General features: G+C 49.7%; 1 protein-coding gene across 1 annotated transcript; it reads right to left on the reverse strand.

Moving 5' to 3' along the window:
* Positions 1-219: 219 nt before the first annotated feature.
* LOC138751237 (transcription factor E3-like) lies at positions 220-23,598 on the reverse strand. Its single transcript, XM_069913268.1, has 9 exons — positions 22,892-23,598; positions 19,188-19,298; positions 8,766-8,976; positions 8,388-8,576; positions 2,605-2,700; positions 2,033-2,147; positions 1,494-1,562; positions 1,145-1,373; positions 220-403 (listed from the first exon to the last, which is right to left on the reverse strand). The coding sequence occupies exons 1-9, from the start codon at positions 22,987-22,989 to the stop codon at positions 220-222; spliced, it is 1,302 nt and encodes a 433-aa protein (XP_069769369.1). The 5' UTR covers positions 22,990-23,598.
* Between the last annotated feature and the right edge of the window lie 1,970 nt (positions 23,599-25,568).

Genomic DNA, 25,568 nt, shown 5'->3' on the forward strand with positions numbered 1-25,568 from the left:
GGCCTCCAGTCTGAGAAGCGACCGTCCATTAACACCCTGTCATCTCCCACATGGCCAATGTCGAATCCAGTTTACAACCTCTCCACAGACCTAGTGTCTGAACCTTCTGAACTAACCCTTTTAAAAATATTTTTTAAAATTTAAAGATCTAGATAGAGAGCAGGATAACAGGTCATTTTGGCCCAAGAGTCCATGCCACCCAATTTACAACCCATTGTCCTACAACCCCCAGTATGTTTTGAAGAGAGGGATGAAACCAGTGTCCAGGGAAAACCCACGCAGACACAGGGAGGATGTACAGATTTTGCGGGAATTGAACTCTGGTCCCAATTGCTGGTGCTGGAAAGGTGTTGCGTGAACCGCTCCAAGGGAAGGATGTTGCCGGGTCTTCAGGACCTGAGTTCTAGGGAAAGGGTAAACAGGTTCGGACTTTATTTCCTGGACCGTAGAAGAATGAGGGGAAATCTGATCGAGGTATTTAAAATGATGAGGGGGGATAGACAGAGTCAATGTAGGTTGGCTTTTCCCCACTGAAGGTGGGTGAGTTACAGACCAGAGGTTAAGGGTGAAGGGGAGACATTAGGGGGATTTTTGGAGAATGGGGTGGGGGGATGTGAAGAGGTGGAGAAAATTCTAAGGGGTAATGAGGTGGCAAATGTGAGGAGGGTGTTTTCCACTGAGGGCAGGTGAGACACGAACGACAGGTCATGGGTTAAGGAGTGAGACGAGAGATGTTTAGGGGGAACTGTGCAGGAGAGATTTTTTTTAAATCGGTTCGATACTGCCAGTGCTGCTGCTGGGGTGGGCCCAGAGAGATGGACCAGCTCAGCGGGGTCCAACTGCATGGTATTGTTACCGACGGTCTGTACAAGCATTAAGGGAACCGACTGTGTTTGTAAATGAACTCCTGTAACTGCAGTGTTCTATGCACGTGTTTGTCAGCGGGCACAAGGGGTTGCAGACTCCGGGGGGGGAGCAGCGGACCAACCCAGGGCACCAGAAAATGGGGAGACCACCCCTCCCATTGAGAAGGAAAAGTGGAGCAGGCGACCATGCAGGGACGGTGACCACGGTGGCTGACCAGTGGCTGAGGGACCTGCACTGGATGCGGGTGACTCACGGTCGGGGGGGGGGGAACATATACGGGCTCATGGGGACCAGGTGTCGGAGCCAGGATTTGAGAGGGCGCAGAGGGCAAGAAGGGGCTCCCGAAGGGGCCTCGGGCACAGACTGGGCCGAAGGTTGGGATCTGGAGCTCAGGACCTTTGGAAGCGGCTGGAGGCAAATCCACGGACCCTGAAAGGTCTCTCCTTTGCTTCTCCTTCTCTCGTACTGTTGGGTGTCGCTGAGCAACACTAATGGCGATTCTTTCTCTGCGTGCAGCAGGGACAAGGGAATTTTGTGTAATATTACACATTCTGTTCCAGAGCTGCAGGAGGGGTGCAGAACCCTAACCCGAGAGATCCCCACCCCATCCCGCACCCTTCCCCTACCCTCGGACTCACTGAGGTTGTGATTGTCCTTCTTCTGTCTCTCTCGGATGGAGGCTTTAAAGTCAGCTTCTGTGGGGGGAGAGAGGGGGATAGAGAATGGGAGAGAGAGAGGGGTGGGGTGAGAGGGAGAGAGGGAGTAGAGACGAGAGGGAGGAGAATGAGGGGGGAGAATGAGGGGGGAGAATGAGGGGGGAGAATGAGGGGGGAGAATGAGGGGGGAGAATGAGGGGGGAGAGAGGGGGATAGAGAATGGGGTGGGGTGAGAGGGGGAAAGAGGAGGAGAGGGAGTAGAGACAAGAGGGAAGAGAATGAGGGGGGAGGGAGAGGGGAGGAGAGAGGGGAGGAGAGAGGGGAGGAGAGAGGGGAGGAGAGAGGGGAGGAGAGAGGGGAGGAGAGAGGGAGGGAGGAGAGAGAGAGGGGGAGAGAGGTGTGATCAGCGAAGTAAAATTGTACAGAAGTGACGACGAGGGAGGGGAAGATGGTGGGGAAGGGAAGGTGATCGGGAGAGGAGAGGGGTCCCCGGTGGGATGTCTCAGTACCTGAGCTCTCCCTGGTCCCAGGTAGTTTAGCCGGGCAGGAGTTGCTGACGGTTGCAGGGTATCCCGTTTGGGATGGCCCTGAGGTACCGGATAGGGTGTGTCCGGTAACTGGCATCTGGGGAGAGGAATTAAACAAATGTAATTCTCCCACCCTCTCTCTCCCTCCCTCTATCTATCCCCCCCTCTCCCTGCCACCGTCTCCCTTTCCTCTGCCCCCTCCCTACTCAATCTCTCCCACTCTCTCCCCTCCTCTCTCCTGTCTCGCTTCCCTTTGCCCCCTCCCTGCTCTCTTCCCCCTCCCCCTCCCCATTCCCCCTCTCCTCTTCTCTCCCCCTCACTCTCTCCCCTCTCCCCCTCACTGCCTCCCTTCTCCCTCCTCACTCTCTCCCCCTCACTGCTTCCCTTCTCCCTCCTTACTCTCTCTCCCCCTCACTGTCCACTGTCTCCCTTCTCCCTCCTCACTCTCGCTCCCCCCCACCCTCCAGTCCCCAGCCCCACCAGTCCCCAGGGGCTCCCGTTCCTCTGCTGACCATAGCAGGCACAGCCTGTGCCAGGGTGGGGCAAACGCTCACCGTGTTGGCCAACTGGAATCCGATGTCAGCCAATCCCAGCCCGTCATCGTTGTAGCTCGATTCGAGGCTGATGATCTCATCGATGAACACATCCATCTGCCGTGGGTGACGCGAGAGATTGTCTCATCCAATCAGCTGTAACGTATCCGGCCTACTGCCTCTTCCCCCCTCCCATCTCAGGATCCCTTCTCCCTGCACTCGAGGAATCACCTCCCCCTTTCTCCCACCCCCACAGAACATTCCAGCACTGTACAGACCCTTTGGCCCATTATGTGGTGCCGGCCCACAAACATATTCCACAATTTCCCCCTTCCCTCCCTACCCCGTAACCCTCTATTTTCCTTCCATCCGTGTCCCTGTCTAAGAGTCTCTTAAATCCCCCCAATGTTCCAGCCTCTACCACCACCCCCGGCAAGGCAATCCAGGCCCCAACAACTCTCTGTGTAAGAAAACCTACCCCTGACGTCTCCCCTAAACATCCCTCCCTTCATTTTGTACAGACGTCCTCTGGTGTTTGCTGACCCTGCCCTGGGTAACAGGTGCTGGCTATCCACCTGATCTCTGCCTCTCATAATCTTGTAGACCTCGATCAAGTCTCCTCTCATCCTTCTACGCTCCAAAGAGAAAAGTCCCAGCTCTGCTAACCTCGCCTCATAAGACATATTCTCCAGACTAGGCAACGTCCTGGTGAATCTCTTCTGCTCCCTCTCCACAGTGTCCACATCCTTCCTGTAATGAGGTGAGCAGAACTGAACACAATACTCTAAGTGGGGTCTCACCAGAGATTTGTAGAGTTGTAACATGACCACTTGACTCCTGAACTCAATCCCCTTGTAAATGAAGCCCAGCATCCCATAGACCTTCTCAACTATTCTATTAATCTGTTTGGCGACCTTGAAGGTTGTATGGATTTGGACCCCAAGATCCCTCTGTTCATCCACACTGTTAAGTAACCGACTATTAACCCTGGACTCAGCCTCCTGGTTTGTCACTTCACACTGATCCGGACTGAACGCCATCTGCCACTTTTCCGCCTGACCCTGAATCCTGTCTCTATCCTCTTGTAGCCCTCGACATCTTACTGACCCATCCTTAAGCCTCTTCATCCAGGTCATTTATAAAATTCACAAAGAGCCAGGGTCCCAGAACAGATCCCTGCACAACTCCACCAGTCACTAACCTCCAGGCAGAATATGTTCCATCACCAACTGCCCTCTGCTTTCTGCAGGCAAGCCAATTCTAAACCCACATAGCCAAGGTTCTGCTGATCCGATGCCTTATGACTTTCTGAATGAGTTTCCCATAGGAGACCTTGTCAAATGCCAGAAAGACCGCATCTACCGCCCTATCTTCATCAATTTCTTTTGTTACCTCCTCAAATTTAGGTCGTGAGGCACGACCTTCCCCTCACAAGCCATGCTGACTATCCCTGAGCAGAATATGCTTCTCCAAATGCTCGTAAATCCTTTCCCGAAGAATCCTCTCTGATACTTTGCACTTCACTGACGTAAGACCTGCTGGTCTATAATTTCCAGGATTCTCCCTGTTACCTTTTTCTAAACAAGGGGACTACATTGGCCACTCTTCAAGTCTCCCCGACCGCGTCTCCAACACCTTGACTCATTCCACACTCTCTGAGTGAAGAACTTCCCCCAACACATCTCCCCCTCCCATCCCCCCTTAAGCCAGGTTCACATCTTAGAGGGGTAAAGCTGCCCGAAGATGCGTGCTAATTTAATCCAGACAAGTGTGAGATGGTGCATTTTGGAGGGACAAACCAAGAAAGGATGTTCATGGTAAATGGTCGGGCACTGAGGAGTACAATAGAATAGAGGGATCTGGGAATAGAGACACAATTCCCTGAAAGTGCTGTCACAGGTGGACAGGGTTGTTAAGAAAGCTTTTGGCATCTTGGCCTTCATAAATCAAAGTACTGAGCCCAGGAGTTGGGATGTGATGGTAAAGTTGTACAAAACATTGGTGAAGCCAAATGTGGAGAATTGTGTGCAGTTTTGGTCACTGAATGACAGGAAAGATATCAGTAAGATAGAAAGAGTGCAGAGAAGATTTATGAGGATGTTGCCTTGACTTCAGGAACTGAGTTTGGACTATGCTCCATTCCCTGGAGCATAGAAGAATGAGGGGAAATTTGATCGAGGTATTTGAAATGATAGACAGAGTAAATAGGTTGGCTTTTCCCCATTGAGGGCAGAGGAGGTGCAACCAAGAGGACCTGGGTTAAGGGTGAAATTTTAGGGGGAAGTGCATGTTTATTGAATCTTGTAGAGATTTTCGAGGAGGTTACCAAGAAGGTAGATGAAGGAAAGGCTGTGGATATTGTCAATGTGGACTTTAGTAAGCTCTTCGACAAGGTCCCACACGGGAGGTTAGTTCGGAAGGTTCACACACTAGTTATCTACTGAGAGGTTGTAAACTGGGTTTGAAATTGGTTGTGAGGGTGAAGACAGCGAGTGGTCGTGGATGATGCTTCTCAGACTAGAGGCCTGTGTCCAGTGGTATGCCTCAGGGATCGGTGCTGGGACCATTGTTGCTTGTTGTCTATAGCAATGATCTGGCTGATCATGGGGTGAATTGGATCAGCACGTTTGTTGATGACACTAAGATTGGAGGCATTATGGACAGTGAGGAAGGGTTTCAAAGCTTGCAGAGGGATCTGGACCAGATGGGAGAAAGGGCCAGTAAATGGCAGATAGAGTTTAATGCAGATAAGTGTGAGGTGTTGCAAGGTAGGATGTACATGGTGAACGGTCGGGCTCTGAGGAGTGTGGAGGAGCAGAGAGATCTGGGATACAGAGACATAGTTCCCTGAAAGTGGCATTGCAGGTGGACAGGGTCGTTAAGAAAGCTATTGGCCTCTTAGCCTTTATAAATCAGCGGCATTGAGTCCAGGAGTTGGGATGTGATATTGAAGTTGTTCAAGACATTGGTGAGGTCAAATTTGGAATGTTGTGTGCAGTTCTGGGTACCCAACACAGGTAAGATAGAAGGAGTGCAGAGATTTACTAGGATTTTGCTGAGTCTTCAGGAGTTGAGTTACAGGGAAAGGTTAAACAGGTTAGCATAGAAGAATTAGGGGAGATTTGATCGAGGTTTACAAGATTATGATAGGCGATTTGGGAGAGATCAAAACGAGACATTGTAGGGCGAAAGGTTTAGGGGAAACACGAGGGGGAGGTTCTTCACAGAGCGGTGGAGAGTGGAACGAGCTGCCATCTGACGTGGTCAACGTGGGCTCGATCATGTGTTTAAGAATAAATTGGATCGATACATAGATTGGAGAAGCTTGGAGGGTGATGAAACGAGAGCAGGTCAGGAATGAGGGAGATGATAGTTGGCACAGACTAGAGGGGCCAAATGGCCTGTTTCCTGTGCTGTAGCATTTTATGGGAATGGGAGGTGAACTTCTTCACAGCTGAATGTGGGCTGTTTTAACATTTATGAAGAATTTGGTCAGATACATGGATGGGAGGGGTATGGAGGGATATGGACGGGGTGCAGGTCAGTTGGACGTAGATAACAGACTAGAAGGGCTGAAGGGGTCTGTTCCAACTGACTCTATCTGCACCTGTTCTAATTTTCTCCACCTCTGTCAAATCTCCCTCTCGATCCCTGACGCTTCAGCCGATAATGTCCCGACCGGTTTAACCTTTCCCTGGAACTTGATTCCTCAAGTCCTACCAACTTCCCAGTAAATCTTCTCTGCACTCTCTCCATCTTACTGACATCCTTCCTGTAGTTTGGTGACCAAAACTGCACACAATACCCTAAATCTTGCCTCACCAATGTCTTGTACAACTTTACCATCACATCACAACTCCTGGACTCGATACTTTGATTTCTGAAGGCCAATGTGCCAAAAGCTCTTTACAACCCTGTCCACTTTCAGGGAATTATGTCTCTGTATTCCTGGATGCCTCTGATCTACTGCACTCCTCAATGCCCGACCGTTCACTGTGTACACCTCACACTTAGAACATGGCACATGCCCAGCACAATGCAGGCCCTGCACCCCACGATCTTGTGCTGACCTATAGAAACCTAGTCCACAATCTAACCATTCCCTCCCCCACACCCATAAGCCTTCCATCCACATGCCTGTCTCTCTTAAATGTCCTCAATGTCCCAGCCTCCACTGTCCCCCCGGCGAGACATTCCAGGCCCCCACAATTCTGTGTAAAAAAAAACTTCCCTCTAAACCTCCCTCCCTTCATTTTGTACAGACATCCTCTGGTGTTTGCTGATCCTGACCTGGGAAACAGGCGTTGGCCATCCACCTGATCTACGCCTCTCAGAATCTTGTCAACCTCGATCGAGTTTCCTCTCATCCTTCTACGCTCCATAGAGAAAAGTCCCAGCTCTGTTCACCCCGCCTCATAAGACTTGTTTCCCAATCTTGGTGAATCTCTTCTGCCCCCTCTCCACAGCTTCCACATCCTTCCTGTAATGAGATAACCAGAACTGAAGAGGTGGGGTCTCACGAGAGATTTGTTGAGCTGCAACGTGACCTCATGGCTCTTGAACTCAATCCCCCCCAATTAAGTCCAACGTTCTTAACTATCTTATCAACCTGTGCGGCAACCTTAAGGGATGTATGGATCTGGACCCCAAGGTCCCTCTGATCATCCACACTGTTAAGTAACCGACCATTAACTCTGGAATCAGCCTCGTGGTTTGTCACCTCACACTGATCCGGATCGAACTCCATCTGCTAGTTCTTTGCCCAACTCCATATTCCCGGTCTGGGACTCACCACTCTACCCCCTTCACACCGTTCTCCTCTGGAATTCTGTCCCCATCCAACGTTAGAAGGGAGGGCAAGGCCCTACTTTCCCATCTGGAGCTGGGGAGGTGGGGAGTGGGGAGGTTCTCTTTGGAACATAGAAGGATGAGAGGACACTTGATAGAGGTCGACAAGATTCTGGTGGATAGCCAGCGCTTGTTTCCCAGGGCAGGATCAGCAAACACCAGAGGACGTCTGTACAAAATGAAGGGAGGGAAGTTTAGGGTTTTTTTTATACACAGAGTTGTGGGGGCCTGGAATGCCTTGTCGGGGATGGTGGTGGAGGCTGGAACATTCGGGATATTAGAGACTCTTAGACAGGGACATGGATGGAAGATAAATGGAGGGTTACGGGTGTAGGTGAGGGAGAGGGAGATTATGGTGTGGGTTTATGCGAGTCAGAACAACATTGTGGTCTTCTTCTTTGCATGGGGCAGAGTCCTCCCCTACGTTTTGCTCTTTCGCTTTTACAGAAATTTATTCCAGCCACCAACACAAATGACAAATCACAAACGCCCCTCCCACCCCGCTAGAAATTTGCGATCCTGAGGGAGATCACCGTCCCCCCCCAATCCCCCAGGACACCATGTTCTCCCATTCTAACCGTAGAACACTACAGCACATAAACAGGCCCTTTGGCCCTTCTAGTCTGGACTGAATTATCACTCTGCCTAATCCCATTGACCTGCGCCCAGTCCATAGCCCTCCGTATCCCTTCCATCCATGCACCTGTCCAAATTCTTCTTAAATGTTAAAACTGAGCCTGCATTCATCACTTCAGCTCGTTCCACACACACACACCCCCACCCACCACTTTCTGTTGGAAGAAGTTCCCCCTAAGCTTATCCCCTTTCACCCTTAACCTCTGGTTTGTATCTCACCGACCCTCAGTGGGAAAAGCCAACCTATATTTACTCTGTCTATCCACCCCCTCTCTACCCTGTTTCCCACCCCCCCTTCATAGAGCTGGCGCCCCACTCACCTCGGTCTCGGGCTGGGCGGGGGTGTTATGGCGTTGCGTGGGGCCCCCGGGGACAGCGGCAGCCAGGACAGGTGCTGGTGGGCGCTGGGCAGGGGGCAGAGCCCCAGCCTTGGTCAGATACTGCCTCACCTGCTGCCGCTGCGACTCCTGGATGTGGTACCTGGTTGGGTTCTCCAGGTGGGTCTGGACCTGGGGGGGTGGTGGGGAGGTTTAAAATCAGCATGTTCTGAAATGGAAAACCCCTTCCCTCCCCCCTCTCTATCCCTCCCCTTCCCCTCCCACCTCCCTCTCTCCCCCCTCCTCCCCTCTCCCCCCTCTCCTCCCCTCTCTCTCCTCCCCCCCCACCCGTCTTTCCCCATCTCTCCCCCCTGGCCCCACCTTGAGGATCTCCACGGGAACCTTTGTGGGGAGCCCAACACCGACAGCGATGGGAGAGGAGGGTCCTGGCCCTGGGGGCCTGTCCTGGGACATCAGCGCCTCCGCGCGCTGCTCCCTGCGCTCCTCGTCCCGCGCTTGGTCTCGCATCAGCTGCTGTCGCATCAGTACACGGGATGTCATGGGGGGAGGTGGAGGTGGTTCTGTCGTGGGGCTGTTGGGGTAGGGGGCAGTGAAGGGGGAGAAAGGAGGGGAGGGGGGGGAAGAGAGAGGGGGAGAGAGAGGGCAAGTGGGGAGAGGGGGGAGACGGGGGAGTGAGACAGGAGGGGGAGAGTGGGGGAGAGAGGTGAGGAAAGAGATGGGGGAGACAGAAATTCAGACAGTTCTCAGTCATCAATTTCTAGATTCTATGTTATTCGGGTGGGGATGAGAAGTAGTTAAGTTCTTGATTATAAAATTCCAGTTTGTGTTCTTTGGGTCTACATTGCAGATGATAAAGTTCTCGGTTATAAAGGTCCAGATTTGGGTGCCACAATTAGCGTAACGGTTTGTGCAACACTGTTACCATGCTAGCAATCGAGACTGGACTAGGGTTTGAATCCCACGGTCTGTAAGGAGTTTGCACGTTTTCCCCGTGTCTGCATGGGTTTTTCCCGGGGTCTCCGGTTTTCTCCAACCATTCAAAACGTACTTGGAGTTGTGGGTTAATGGGGCGGCATGGGCGCGAGGGCCAGAAGGGCCTGTAACCGAGCTGTATGTCTAAAATTAAATCCTAAATTTTAAAAAGTTCCATGTTATTCGGGTTTGGATTCTAGGTGATAATTTCTCGGTTAGAACATTCTTGTTCTATGTGATTAGGCTGTGGATTCCAGATCTAGGTTACAAAGTCAAGATTCTAGGTGATACCATTCTGGGTTATAACGTTTTAGATTCTCGGCTATCCAGGTCGAGATACGAAATGATAAAGTTCTTTGAGGTTCCAGGCTAGTTAAGCCGGGATGTCAGCAGATTCAGACCTTATTCTGAGAATTTGGAAGTTCGCCAGGAACTGCTTTCACCAGAGGTGTTGGTTGTGGACAAAACTGAGGAGTGCAGGGATTATGACTTCCCCTGTGAGGGTCACCTCAAACAAAACATTGTCCCAGTTTGTCTGCCTGATTCGGGTAGTTGGGCAGAATTTGGACACAGAAGTTGGCCCCAGGAAAAGGGAAATGATGAAAGAAACAGTTCATTTTAAAATTTAGGAACTTGTTTCCAGCTGTGCCTCAGAGAACTTCATAAGATCGTCATGACTTTACTCCCTGGAGTGCAGAAGACCGAGGGGTGATTTGGTCTTTAAAATTATGAGGGGGGCAGATAGAGTCAATGTGGACAGGTTTTTTTTCCACTGAGAGTGGGGGACATTTAAACAAGAGGATTGAGATTGAAAGGGGAAACATGAGGGGGAATTTCTTCACTCAAAGGGCGGGGGGAGAAGGGGGGAAAACATGAGGGGGAATTTCTTCACTCAAGGGCGGTGGGAGTGGGGAACAAGTGTGGACACAGGCTAATTTTAACATTGAAGAAAGTATTGGTTAGGTCTATGGACGAGAGGGGTGTGGAGGGTTCTGGGGTTAATGGGACCAGGTGGGAGATGGTGTTCGGCGTGGACTCAAGGGGCTGAACCAGCCTGTTTCTGTGCTGTAATGGTTATATGTTGGCATTGAATACGTAAACTCTAACAATGATCAGCCAGGTCGAATGAATGTTGAAAAGTGCAGACTGGTAGATCAGGGGATTGAATATATGTGAAAGAAGGACGTACTGCCTGATATTGGAGCTCCCCTTTTGTCCTGGAGCCTAAACCAGACAGGGTGGTTAAATATAGAAAAGTTAATATGTTAACAAAGACAGATGCCTAAGGGTAGATGATCATATGGGCAAGGTTGGAAAGGCTGAGTTCTTTACCAAGACAGACATTAAAAGACAGACAGAGGTCAGGAATTTTCTGCATCTGTGACCCTGTCAAAGAGCTCTCCCTGTGACGTTCTCCCCCTCTTCAGTTCATTTGATGGGGCTATCCCTTTAAGAGAACAGATTGAACAAACTGCCTGCAGGGCTTGCAGGGACGGGGAGACCGTCAACAAGTTACTTTTACTGGATTCAGTTGTCGAGACCAGGAAATGCCGGGGAGGGGCAGGGATCATGTGACCAGCTTCTTAAAAAGACTGTGTCTGGTTTGTTCAGGAGGCCATTTTGAGAAAGCAATCCCGCTCCCCGCCCCCGCGATGAGAGGGACGCATCGCGCGGCCACTGGGAATCCCATTCCCTTTCTGTTTACGGTTCCAGACCAACCGAGTTGGCCCTTGCCCCTTTCAAATCAGTGGAGGACGCCCCAGGTAAGCGGGCTCTCTGACCACTTCCAAGGCAGGTCTGGGACGCAGGTAGATTTTGACCAGGGTTTAGCCCTTTCAATTAGCCCTGTACCTGGGTCTTCAACCCAGTAAATTACCCGGTTTAATCCCATTTTACAAGGCGATTTGTGGGGTTACAGACAGAACATCAGATTTCTTCTTTATAGAGGGACGAGAGAACACGTTGACTGACCCATGAAAAGGGTTTTAAAAGTTGCAGAAGAAACACTGCTCCCTGCTCGACTGACCCACAAAAAGGACTCTCACTGCAGAAGAGGGCACTCGTCTAGAAAGGACATTTCTCTAAAGCACTTCAATCAGGATGTGATGGGTCATCAACATTCTGTTCCTCCCCCCACCACCCCATCCCACCAGTCTCCTTCACCTACTTCAGGAACTTCTGCTACCTTTATCCTAAGGCTTGCATGACTCACCCGTCTTAAAGCCTGCATGTTGCATTTATCTAGGGCAGGGGTCCCCAAACCTTTTAAACCGTTGACCCCTTCAGGGGACTACGTGGTCCCTCATTGACCCCCACACCCCGGATATGGAATCCTGGCTCCGTACGGGTAGGATGGCCAGATGTCTGGCGATTGAGCCCACTGTCCTCCATCTGGCACCATGAGCCAGACATTAATTTGTCCACCATTTGGCCCTCCCCCGCAACAAATTGCAGGACAAATTAAGAGGCACCTACCCACTACAAGTGAGGCCCCGGGGTCCACAGGCTGTGCATGGCTGGCTGGCTGGTGCATGCGTGAGGAGGGGAAAGAACATGATGGGTGACGCTCACATACTTGACTGGGGGGGGTGGGCTGTTATTTTAAATCGACCCCACTCCCTGACATTTATTTAATCCCTGGGAGGTGATGCCAGGTCCATGTGTGTGGGACTCGCTCGTTTAAAGCCTGCGAGTCATATCAATTTCAAACCATGCGGCCATTTGAACAACTAAGGTTTAAATACAGAATAATTAATACTCTTTTCTGTAATTTTCAACTGAGAGGGTATTTGAGGGAAGAGTTAGGTCCCACCGATGCTGTTACCTACTTGTAGTGAGGTGGAAATTCAAGAACACAAGATGACAAGAGAAAGGAACAGAAGCAGGCTATTCGGCCCATTGAGCCTGCTCTGTGAAACCTCTCTGGGCTAAATTGTTCTCACATCCAGTTCCAAGTTCTGGTCTCATCCCCATATCCCACAATACCCTGACTAATTAGATAACTATCAATTCCCCAAGATCCGCCTCCACAGCTGCAGGTGGAAACAAATTCCACAGATCCACGACCCACTGGCTAAAGAGATTTCTCCTCATCTCTGTTGTACTTCTTAATTCTAAGACTGTGCTCTCTTGTCTTGGAATCACCCAACAGGGGAAACATCTGATTTACATCCACTCTGTCCAAATCATTCATTATTCAAAATATTGCTATGAGATCCCCTCTCATTCTTCTATATTCTAATGAATAGAGTCCAAAAGCCGCTAAGCATTCCTTATACTCTCATTCCCGGAATCATTCTGGTAAACCTCCTCTGTCCCCTCTCCAACCTTGCTATATCCTTTCTAAGACAGGGGGCCCAAAACTGCATACAGTTCTCCAAATGAGGTCTCACAAGTCTCATCAATACCTCTTTATTCTTATACACAATCCCCTTTGAAACGAATGCCAACATAGCATTCGCTTTTTTACCGCCGACCCAACCTGCCCGTCAACTTTCAGGTTATCCTGCCCGAGGACCCCCGAGTCCTTTTGTACTTCTGAGGGTTGAATTTTCTCCCCATCCAAATAATAATTTGACCATTTATTTCCTCAACCAAAATGCACAACCGTACATTTCTGAACATTATATCTCATCTGCCATTTCTTCGCCCATTCTCCTAAACTGTCCAAGTCTCTCTGCAAGCTTTCAATTTCTTCTACATTTTGTACTCTACCACTCATCTTGGTGTCACCTGCAAACTTGGCCACAAAACCATTTAATCTGCAATCCAAATCATTGATGAATATTGTAAAAAGAAGCGGCCCCAACATCGACCCTTGGGGAACACCAATAGTAACAGCTGTGACAGATGATGTTATATTTTATATTGTACATAGATATGTCCATAGATATACATAGATATGACGTGGACTTTTTTACCCCCTCCATAAATCTTCGTCCGCGAAGCCAAGCCAAAGACATAGATATGTTTTAAAGGAAATAAATTGTGGCAAGTTTTTAGTGTAGGTCACTTCACAATACAGATCTCATTTAAAATGCCCGAGCTCTGTTCAAGCCTGACAGACCAGGCCCCGGGTGCCTTTGCAAAAACTTTGAAGAATGCCTATAAGGTCACAAGTAGGTGTTAAATGGACATGTTGAGGGGTAATGGATTATTGTTTTGGAAAACAACAGATGGACGGACTCAGAAGATTAGGTCTGGAGCTGCAGTCTGTCTGAGGGCAGTTGGCTGTTTGAAGAGGGTCATGTGGTTTTCTCTGAGAGAGAGAGAGAGAGAGAGAGAGAGAGAGAGAGAGAGAATTCAGTTCTACAGTTCAGCAGCAGCAGCTGGGACTGGAACAGGACAAGCTGGCAAACTTGTGGAAAAAAAACATTTGTAGACGGGTTGTGAGTTCTTAGTTCAGCCTAATCAAAGCCCTTGTGGTCCATACAAGAGGAGAGGACTGGCTGCATAATGTTTCACTTGAAATAAGTGAAACAAAAAGGAACTCTGTGGTGACCTGAAAGAAAGAGGTTATCACCTGGAAACCCCTGATGGGGCAAGCCCTGAAGTGGCTGATTGGAAGGAATCAGTTGTGTGTGTCCAATGACCAACAAATCTCTTCAGAGAGAACCAATCTTCCTGAGCGGTAACCATTTACCTTTCAAGCACCAAAGCCTGGTGAACTTTATAAACATTAAATTCTGTGCACAGTATAAGAATTGCCTGATACCAGTGAACTTGGAGGAGTGAGAAGTGAGATTGGATTGTGAACCAAAGAACCAATGTACATTACGTACATGTGCGCTTAGAATTAGAAGGGGGTTAAGTTAATAGTAATAATTTAGAGTTTGATCCTGTTTTCATGTTTAAAGATAATTAAAATCAACTTTTGTTTAAGTAACCATTTGTCTTGGTGAATTTCTATTGCTGCTGGGTTTTTGGGGTCCTCTGGGCCCATAACACAGGCAACCAACCAGAAAAGGATCCCTTTATTCCCACCCTTTGCTTTCTGCCTGTCAACCAATGCTCCACCCAATCTAATATTTTTCCAGTAATTCCATGGGCTCTCATCTTATTAAGCAGCTTCTTAAGCAGTACCGATTGAAAATCCAAATCCACAACTTCTCCCTTGCCCACCCTACTTGAGATTTCCTCAAAAAATTCCAGTAGGTTGGTCAGGCAGGATCTTCCCTTCATGAAACTCTGTTCAGGAGTTGAAGAACTTCTGCAATGTGTCTTTTATTAAACAGGAATTGCTAAACAGGGAGTGCATAAATCTAGACAGGGATGGGAGCTGGATTGGTATATCACAATTGACGAACAAAGATGGTTGGATCCCTGTCGAGATTGTTCGACTAACTCTATTAATACAAGGTACAGATTAGTTCAAAACAATCTTTTACATCAGCTGTACCTGACACCACAACAATTGAATAGAATGGAATCAGATTTATCAGATCGTTTTTAGGGGACGGTCTCACATTCAACAGCCATATTTATTTCTATTGGGGAATATAGAAGGAACAAGACCGCAATATACCGAACAAAATTTGTTAAAAATAACATTAGCAGCGGCGAGGAGGGACCTGGAAATCAGATTCACACTTGGGTATGGGAAGATGGAACCCAGGCATTCAAAGCTGTGTATCATTTCCCCCCTCCCACCCCAGCAAAAGCCACATACAATTTGAGAAATAAATACGGTCTATTTTAGCAAATCTGGAGTCCGTCTATGCAAATATTAGGTAGAAATATGCAGCCTCTTGAGACCTGTGTTCATCTTCGTCCCCAAATTGATGATATGAACTTTGCTGGAGTCCAGTGTGTTGGGAGGCGACCATCTGACCAATCCACAAAGTTGGGGGGGCGGGGGGGGTGATGTGACATTGGCCGCCATCCCAGGTGACCTCCCACACGGTGGGAAGATGGAGAATTCTGGCAGGAACTGTGAGACAACTCTGCACCCAGTTGAGTGAGTTTGGGGTGCTGATTAAACCCTCAAACTGCTAATTTGGCCTGGACACCATTAACTTCCTGGGGTAGAGGATAAACAGACACCCCGAGAAGGTCGAGGCAGTCTGACACTTGGCCAAGCCACGAACAGTAAAAGGGCAGCAGGAATTCGCCAGTATGATAAACTTTTACCACAGATTAATTCCGTGACCCACATCACGTGCCCCCTCTTCACACTGATGACGGGCGTCAAAGGACATTACCTGGGACGATGAGACCTCGAGGGGGTTCCAGAATGCCAAAGACACGCTGGTCAACGCCACCCTCCTGGTCCATCCCAGACTGGAAGCACCTACCGCCCTGACAGTCGATGACTCGGACTGGAACAACTCATCGAGGGGCATGGCAACCCCTGATCTTTTTCAGCTGTCAATTTCACCCCTTCCCCAGAGCTCAAATACAGAGCCTTCGACCAGGAGCTGTTGGCCCTGCACCTGGTGGTAAGACATTTCCATTACTTTTTGAAAGGCCGGTAATTCAAGGTCTTCACCGATCACAAGCTGCTGACCTTTGCCTTCCATAAGGTACTGGACCCGTGATCGGTCCTACGTGTCCGAATTGATCACAGATATGCAGCACCGCAAGGAAAAGCAACGTGGTAACCGACGCTCTGTCACGCCAGGCGATCAAGTCCATCCACTGCCTGTCCCAAGGGGTTGATTACGTGGCACTCGCCAAAGCACAGCAGCAGGACCCTGAGATCCCTGCGTATAGGACACCCATCTCCAGACTCAGGGTGGAGGATGTCCCTGTTGGCCCAGGTAACCCGACACTGCTGTGCAATGTCTCTACCGGCAGCCCTTGCCCCATTGTCCTGGCGGCATGGAGGGACCAGGTTTTCGAGGCCATCCACAACTTGGGGCACCCTGCAATCTGCGCCAGGGTCAAAATGGTGGCCAGCAGGTTTGTCTGGCACGGCTTCCGTAAACAGGTCAGCCAGTGGGCTGAGACCTGCACGAACTGTCAGTCCTCCGAAGTGCAGGCTCACACCAGTGCGCCCACACAGCCTTCAAAGCCGGCACGGCGCAGGTTCAGCCACATCCACATTGGCTTAGTGGGGCCATTACCAGTTTCTCGTGGGGCTAGATACCTCTTGACCATGATTGATGGCTCCACAGGTGGCCGGAGGATATCCCGTTGGCTGATATCACCACAGAAACCTGTGCCAGGGCACTCACTGACACATTTGTGTCCCGATTCGGGGTCCCAGAGCACCTCACCCTCAGACAGGGGGGCACAATTCACCTCTGGACTCTGGGCAGTGCTGGCTAACTTTCTGGGGATGCAGCTCCACCACTCCATGGTGTATCACCCTCAGGCCAACGGGTTAGTAGAGCGGTTTCACAGGCACCTCAGGGCAGCCTTGATGGTCCAGCTCAAGGGTCCCAACTGGATAGATGAACTGCTTTGGGTTCTGCTGGGAATCCGTACTGCGCTGAAGGAGGACTTCAATGACTCGGCGGCAGAGATAGTCTATGGCGCATCTTTAATCATCCCCGGGGAGTTCCTGGTCCCCAAAAAACGCCTGGAAGACTCCACGGTCACCTTTGACAGCCTGTGGCGGAGGCTGGACTCCATGGGTCCCAAAGCAACCCCCACCACAGCCCAAACAACATCCTCAGGGATTTAAAGATGTCAGTACGTGTTTGTGAGAAGGGGCGCACACTGGACATCCCTACAACGTCCCTACGAGGGGCCCTACAGGGTCATCATGGACAACAGTCCCACTTTCGTCCTTGACATCAGTAATAAGGTGGAGACCCTTACCGTTGACTGCCTCAAGCCAGCATATCTGGACTGTAATGAGCTGGTCTCCATTCTTTCCCTGTGACAGACCACCCAAATCAACAGCCCGATCGCCTATTCTGGGGGCAAGTTGTGTAGTGGCCTGCGCACGGAGATGCGGACCGGCCCTCAAAATAGACGTCAAATGCGGCGATCATGTGGACCTGTGGGGGTGGGGGGGGGGGTGACACCAGCCGTTGTCCCAGGTGACCTCCTGCACAGTGGGAAGACAGCGAGCTGCGGTGGAAACGCCAGCCAATCCCCGGCCAGCACTCCAATGATGCGGGGCCCTGACATCAGCGCCCGGGGCCCATATAAACGCAACGGCCAGTGCAATAAACCAGTCTAGACTTCAAGGCTTTAGTGCACATGTCGTTCTTCTCCATGCCCACGATGTGTGAATGCTACAAACTCATATTAAAGGCAAAGATAAGGCAATTGCTGATTGCTTTTCAAGATGTTAGATTTTGATTAAAAAATGTTAATATTTGTCTGTGAAATATCATAAAACCGTAGAATGTGGGATCAGAAAGAAAAATTGTACTTTGCAGTTTAAAATATTGTTCTTAAAAAATTCAAAGTTTTCTCTGTTGGAAGGAGGTTTTGTGTTATTATTAATCTTGAGGTGATGACGATATATTTTTAGGAAAGTCACTTTATGGAATGGACAGGGAAAGAGACGACACATACTGGAGACTGATTGTCTGGAGTTGGAGCAGTCATCAAACAAGAGTTCCTACTGAAAGTCTGAAATAATGGATATTCGCTAAAGAAGACAAGCAGGAAGCTGGCTGCCACAGCTTATATTTTTGGAGAAATTGAAACCTAAAATTCATGTATTTGAGCAAGTCATCATGTGATAAAAGACACTTGAAAAAAAGCCTTTTTTAAAGTATTTAACTGGACACAGAATTGGAGGGGCTTTGGAGAAGATGGCCACTTTGACTGCTTCTCTTAGTCAAGGGAAAGAGCAGTACTGTTGTGGCTATTGTAATGGTCCCTGGTAACACGTCCATCTCTGGGTAAATGAAAGCAAGATCATTCTTGCAGGTGTATCATAACCATTCCGACAGTTACTTAATTGAACCCTTGCCTAGGGTCGTGAAAGCATCGCGGAAGTCAACAGTTCCATGACCTCTATGCAAGAAAGGGAATGGTGAAATCGTTTCTCTGGAAGCAACTCGACAAGAATTTGTGAGTTTGATAAGTCTGATGCCTCGGTGTCTCAAAATATTTTGTAATTACTTCTGGACATCCATTTAAAGATTCTTAGGTTCAACACAAAATGTTCAGACTGAACTTTGAATTTGACTTCTCAGAATTGTGCCTGAGCTGTAATGGTTTGGGATCAGACACACACGCACGCACGCACACACACACACACACACACACGTACATTTGCACATAATTACATAATTGGGGGTTAAGTTTAGAGTTAAGTAAGATTTGATATTATTGTTATGAATAAAAGTTATTGTTTCTGAAGATGCCATTGTCTTGGTAAATTTCTATAGCTGCTGTCTAGGTAACAATAACATTCTCGGTCTTGGCTATAAAGTTATTCAAGACATTAGGGTCTATATTCTAGGTAATAAAGTTCTAGATTCTAGGTGATTTGGGTCTAGATGCTAGATGATAATCTCCAGGTTATAAAGTTTTCATTCTGTTATTTGGGTCTGGATTCCAAATGACACCTTAAATGTTTTAATTTAGACGTTCAGCAGGGTAATAGGGCTCTTCTGTCCCACAAGCCTGTGCCGCTTATTGAACCTACAACCCCCCGAATGGTGGGAAGAAACCGGAGCCTCCGGGGAAAATCCACGCAGACACAGAGAGATCATATAAATTCCTTACAGACAGTGCAAACCCTAGTCTCTGCTGCTGGGCTCGTGGGCCAGAAAGGCCTGTTACCAAGCTGTACATCTAAATTTAGTTTAATTTCACCCCCCGCAACCCCAAACAATCCTAGGTGATTAGATTTGGGATGACAAGGTTCCCAGTTCCAACAGCCTCTTGTGTGGGACTAACCTGTCTCTGATGGGCTGACTCTTCAGCTCATAGTACCTCCCTGTGGGGTGCAGAATCTCGCCCACGTCAATGTCCGCCACAATGCCGGACTCCGGCTGAATGGTGTTCACGCTGCCAGGTGGAGAGATCAATAGGGTAAGCAAGAGGGCAAGGGAGGTTCGGACACGTCCCGCTTTCTCACCCCATACCCTCATACACTGCCAGACCGATACCATCCGCAAATCACAAGAGATAGAAATGTTTTCAGGTGTATTTATTTCAATGCAGGAGTATTGTCAGAAAGGCCAACAAGATTAGGGTGCAGATTGGCATGAGGGATTATGACATTATTGCTGTTAGTGGTTGCAGGAGGGGCAGGACCAGCAGCTCAATGTTCCAGGGTTCCGTTGTTTCAGATGGATAGAGGGGAGGGGTAAAAGGGGGAGGAGTGGCATTGCTAGTCAAGGAAAATATCACAGCCATACTTAGACAGGAACAGGCCAGAGGGCTCTTCTACAGAGGCCATAAGGGTGGAGCTGAGGAATGGGAAAGGAGTGCCCACCCTGACAGGGTTATAGACCGCCAAATAGTCAGAGAGAATTGGAGGAGCAAACCGATGTAAAAAGCAGAACATTGTGATGGTCGGAGATTTTAACTTTCCATATATTGACTGGGACTCCCAGACTGTAAAAGGGCTGGATGGATTGAACTTTGTGAAATGTATTCAGGAATGTTTCCTAAGCCAATACACAGAGGTTCTAATGGGAGAGGATGCAATATCTGATCTCCTGTTAGGGAACCAGGCAGGTCAGGTGACAGAATTCTGTGTTGGGGAACATTTTGGGACCAGTGCCCATAATGCCATTAGTTTCGTTAATTATGGAGAAGGAGAGGTCTGGGCTTCGAGTTGAGATTCTAAATTGGAGAAAGGCCAATTTTGTAGAAATGAGAAAGGATCTCGGAAGAGGGAATTGGGATGTTGCTTTTGGGCAAGCATGTGTTCAGTAAGTGGAAGGCCTTCAAAGGGGAAATTTGGAGAGAGCAGAGTTGGCATGTTCGTGTCAGGATTAAAGGCAAAGTTACCAGGTGCAGGCGATCCTGGTTTTCAAGGGATATTGGTGGTCTGGTGAAGAAGAAGAGGGAGGTGTGTAGCAGGTACAGGCAACAAGGAAGCTAATAAGGTACTAGAAGATTATAGAGAATGTGAGAAGACGTTCAAGAAGGAAATCTTGAAGGCAAAAAGAAGACACGATGTTGCTTTGGCAGATAATGTGAAGGTAAACCCGAAGGGCTTCTACAAGTATATTAAGAGTAAAAGGATAGTAAGGGACAAAACTGGTCCCCTAGATCAGAGTGGTCATCTATGTGTGGAGCCTCACGAGATGGGTGAGGCTCCACACATAAACAGTCTTTTTGCATCAGGAAGTTGGCACAGTGGATAAAGAAGAAAATAGTAATGGAAGGGAACAAATGTAGATTTGAAAGAGGAACAGGTGCTTGCTGCCTTACAGCGAATAAAGGTAGATAAATCCCCCTGGGCCTGACAAGATATTCCCTTGGACCTTGAGGGAGACAAGCGTAGAAATCGCAGGGGCTCTGGCAGAAATATTTAAAATGTTCTTAGTCATGGGTGAGGTGCCGGAGGATTAGAGGGAAGCTCATGATGGTTCCGTTGTTTAAAAAGGGTTCCAAAAGTAAACCAGGAAATTACAGGCTGGTGATCCTGATGTCAGTAGTGGGTAAATTATTGGAGGGTGTTCTGAGAGAGCAGATATACTTGGATGGACAAGGGCTGATTAAGGAGAGTCGGTATGGCTCTGTGCTTGATAGGTCGTGTTTAATGAATCTTGCAGAGTTTTTCGAGGAGGTTACGAAGAAGGTTGATTGTGGATGCTGCCCACATGGACTTTAGTAAGGCCTTTGACAAGGTCCAGAAGGTTCAGACACTAAGTATCCATGGAGAGGTTGTAAAGTGGATTCGACATTGTCCGTGTGGGAGAAGACAGAGGGTGGTAGTAAATGATTGCTTCTCAGACTGGAGGCCTGTGACTAGTGGTGTGCCTCAGGGATCAGTGCTGGGACCATTGTTGTTTGTTGTCTACATCAATGATCTGGATGATAACGTGGAAAATTGGATCAGCAGGTTTGTAGATGACACAGAGTTTAGAGACGTTGTGGACAGCGAGGAAGGTTTTCAAAGCTTGCAGAGGGATCTGTACCAACTGGGAGAATGGGCCAGTAAACAGCAGATGGAGTTTAATGTAGACAATTGTGAGATGATGCATTTCGGAAGGACCACCAAAGTAGGACGGACACAGTAAACGGTCGGGCACTGAGCAATGCAGAGGAGCAGAGAGATCTGGGGATACAGAGACATAATTCCCTGAAAGTGGCGTCGCAGGTGGACAAGGTTGTTAAGAAAGCTTTTGGCATCTTGGCCTTTATAAATCAAAGTATTGAGCCCAGGAGTTGGGATGTTATGTTGAAGTTGTTTAAAACATTAGTGAGGCCAAATATGGATTGTCTGCAGTTCTTGGGGCCCAACAACAAGAAAAATATCAATAAGATCGAAAAAGCACAGAGAAGATTTACTCGGATGTTGCCTTGTCTTTAGGAACTGAGTTACAGGGAAAGGTTAAACAGGTTTGGACTTTATTCCTTGGAGCAAAGAAGAATGAGGGGAGATTTGATTGAGGTTTGCAAGGTTATGAGGGTAATAGACATAGTGGATGTGAGGAGGCTTTTCCCACTTAGATTGGGGGAGATAAATACAAGGGGTCGTAGATTTAAGCTGAAGGGGGAAAGGTTTAGGAGGATCATGAGGGGGAAGCTCTTCACTCAGAGAGCGATGGGTATGTGGAACGAGGGTTGTGAACATGGGCGCGATCGTGAGCTTTAAGAATAACTTGGATCCATACATGGATGGGAGAGGCCTGGAGGGTGATGGAGTGGGAGCAGGTCAGTGGGACTAGCAGTATGATGTTTTTGGCACAGACTAGAAGAGCTAAATGGCCAGTTTTCTGCATTATTCTATGGACTAGATGGGCCAAAAGGCCTCTCTTGCGTTGCCGTTTGAATCGCAGGGAAGCTCCATGTCTGCGGGCAGGTGCGACCAGAACTTGGGGTCAAAGCGGGGTGGGGTGGGGGGGAGAAAGAGACAGAGAGGAGGGACCGAGAGAGGAAGAGAAAAAGGTGAGAGAGAGAGGAGAGCAGAGATAGAGAAAAGAGATAGAAAGGGTAGGAGAGAGGGGGAGTGAAAAGGGAGTCATGAGGAGTTGAGGGCCAAGGGGGAAGTGTTGAGACATTCCACCCTCTCTTGCACTCACCCTCCCCACTCCACTCACCTCACCATCTCACTCACCCCTGACCAGATCTCTCTCCTCTCTCTCCTGTCTAGACAGCCCTCCTCTCCTCTCCAATATATCTCTTCACCCTTGCCCATTCTTACTCTCCCCATCATCCTCGCCCTCCACCCTCATCCATTCTCCCCACCCATCCACATCCATCCCTGTACTCCCATTCCACTCCGACCCCTCCCTCATCTCCACCACTCCATCCCCACCTCCTTCCCTAATCCCTCTACCCTCCCTTACCCTCTCCCTTCCTCCTCATTTCTACCCCCCTTCCTTCCCCTCCTCCCTCATCCGCTTCCCCTCATCATCCCCTCCACCCACCCTCCTCCCCAACCCTCTCCTTCCCCAGCCCCTTCCCCAGTCCCCTCTCACCTGAGCAAATTGACGAGTTCCGCACTGCAATCCACCACCACGTACAGGTTCTCCGAATCCTTCCCGGGACCAGTGGGAACCGACGGGTCATCCGACATGTCCGCGCCGGGACGGGGCCGGATAGGGGAAGGGAGCGGAGGGGTGGCAAAATGGGAGTGAGGCGACGGAGAAGGGGAGGGGATGGAGGTGGAAGGGACGGAGGAGAGGAGGGATGGAGGAAGGACAGGTCAGGGAGGAAACGGAGGAGGGGTTGCCTCCCCTACAACCCCCAGGAGAAAGATGCTGCAGCCAACGGTAACGCCACGCAAACGCCCGCCGCGGTGATTGACTGGGGGGTCCCGGGACGTTCCAACGATGATTGATAGGAGGTTCTCCGGAATTTGCAACAGTGATTGATGGGCAGCCCTGGTCTCGCAGTGATTGACTGGGGGACCCAGGACGTTGTAACTGGGGCCAACGCCTCGGTGATTGACAGGGGGCAAGGGTCCTGGGAGGTTGTAGCTCTGATTGACAGGAGGGCCCGGTTCCAAAGGTGATTGACAGGGGGCTCCTCAGACGTTCTCACTGGGGCCAACGCCACAGTGATTGACAGGTAGTCCCAGGACGTTGAGCGGTGATTGACAGGCGGTCCTGGCGCCGCGGTAATTGATAGGGGTTCCAGGAAAGTTGCAACCGGCTCCGACAGCCGAACCAGAGCGGATGAAGATGGAAGTGGGGGGGGGGAGGGGGGGCTTAAAAAAAACAAATGAGTCAGCCCCCTTGCTGCCCGGAGCGGACCAATCAGGAGCGTGTGTTCGAGATTGACGGGGATGCGCTGGCCAATGGAAGGGCGCCGGGAGGCCGGGTCAGGCTGGGGATTGGCCGGTGGGACGGGGAGAGTCCCAGCTCCTGCGGAAGGGAGGAGGGGGGATGGAAACGTCCCGTCTTTTAAAGGGGCGGCTAACATTTCCGGGGATGTTTGTGTGCGGCAGAAAAACGATCCCCCCCCCCCCCCCCACCCGTGGTGCGGACGGCAAGGGGAAGGAGAGAGGGAAGGTGGGAGGAGAGGAGGGGAAGGAAAGAGGATCAAGGGTGAGGGAAGTGAGAAGACGAGGGGAGAGGTGGAGGGGAAAGGGGGTGAGAGGTAGAAGGGGATAGAGGAAGAAGGGGTAGAGGGGAAGGGGTTAAGGTAAGGGTAGAATGGTGAGGGCGAAGGGGTAGAGGGTGAGGGGGAAGGGTAGAGGAGTAAAGAGGTGAAGGGGAAGGGGTAGGGATGAGGAAGAAGGGGAGAGAGAGGAGGGGTAGATGGGGTAGGGGTAGAGGGGAAGGGGTGAGGGGGAAGGAGTAATTGTTAGTAAAGGTGTAGAGGGGAAGTGATAGTGGGGAAAGGGTGAGGAGTAGAGGGGGAAGGGTTAGAGGCAGAAGGGGAGGAGGGCGAGGAAGAGAGAAAGGCAATGGGAGAGAGGAGGGGGGAACTGCAGAGGAGGATGAAAGGGGGAGAATGGGAAGTGGAGGAAAGAAGATAGGGAAAGGGGAGAAGAGGGGAGAATGGGAGGAAAGGGAGAGGAGGGAGGGGGAAGGGGAGAGGGAGGGGCAGAGGGAATTGGGAGGGAGAGAAGGGGAGGAGAGGGTTGAGGAGGTGAAAGGGGAAGGGCGGGAGAAAGGAAGAGGAGGGGGAGGGGAAGGAAGGGGATAGGGAAGGGAATGGGAAAGAAGGAAGCTTAGAGGAAAATGGAGGGGTTGGGGAGGAGGGGAGGGAAAAGGGGAGGGTTAAGGGAAGAGAGGGTGAGGGAGCAAGGGTAAGGAGAGAAGAGAGGGAAGAGGAAGAGAGGAGTGAGGGCTGGTGAGCAGTGGAGAGAGGGGGAAGGAGAGGAGGGGTAGAAGTGAGGGAGGAAGGGAAGGGGAGAGAGGAAAGTGGGGTGGGAAAGATGAGATAATGGGAGAGGAGAGGTAGAAAATGAAGGGCATGGGGAGAGGGATGCGAGAGAGGGAAGATAAGGAATGGGAGCATGAGAGGGAAGGGGAAAGCGGGAAGGGAAAAGAGGGGAGAGCAAAGAGCAGGGAAGGGGAGAAGAAGAGGGAAGGGGGGAGAGGGGGGGGTTTGTGTGTGTGCATACTGTTACGAGCCCAGAGGACCCCAAAACCAAGCAGCAACAGATATTCACCAAGACAAATGGTTACTTAAACAAAAGTTGCCTATAATTTAAACATGAAAATAGAATCAAACTTCAACTTATCTCTATTGACTTACTTAACCCCCTTCTAATTCTAAGCACATATGTGTGTAATGTGTGTGTAAGTTCAGAAAAGTTCTTTGATTCACAGTCCTATCTCACTTCTCATTCCTCCAAGTTCACTGGTTGCAGGCAATTTTTATACTGTGCACAGAATTTAACATTTATGAAGTTCACCAGGCTTTGGTGCTTGAAAGGTAAATGGTTACCACTCAGGAAGGTTCTTGTTGATTTTCAGAGTTGATTTGTTGTATGCTGGACACCTACAACTGATTCCTTTTAATCTGCCACTTCAGTGTCTTGCCGAAGAAATTTGTCCCGAAGAAATTTGTCTCAGGGTTCTCCAGATGATAACCTCTTTCCTTCAGGTCACCACAGAGTTCCTTTTTGTTTCACTTATTTCAAGTGAAACATTAGACAGCCAGTCCTCTCCTCTTGCATGAGCCACAAGGGATTTGACTCGG

Source organism: Narcine bancroftii, unplaced genomic scaffold (assembly GCF_036971445.1).
Source record: "Narcine bancroftii isolate sNarBan1 unplaced genomic scaffold, sNarBan1.hap1 Scaffold_96, whole genome shotgun sequence".
Classification (NCBI taxonomy): domain Eukaryota; kingdom Metazoa; phylum Chordata; class Chondrichthyes; order Torpediniformes; family Narcinidae; genus Narcine; species Narcine bancroftii.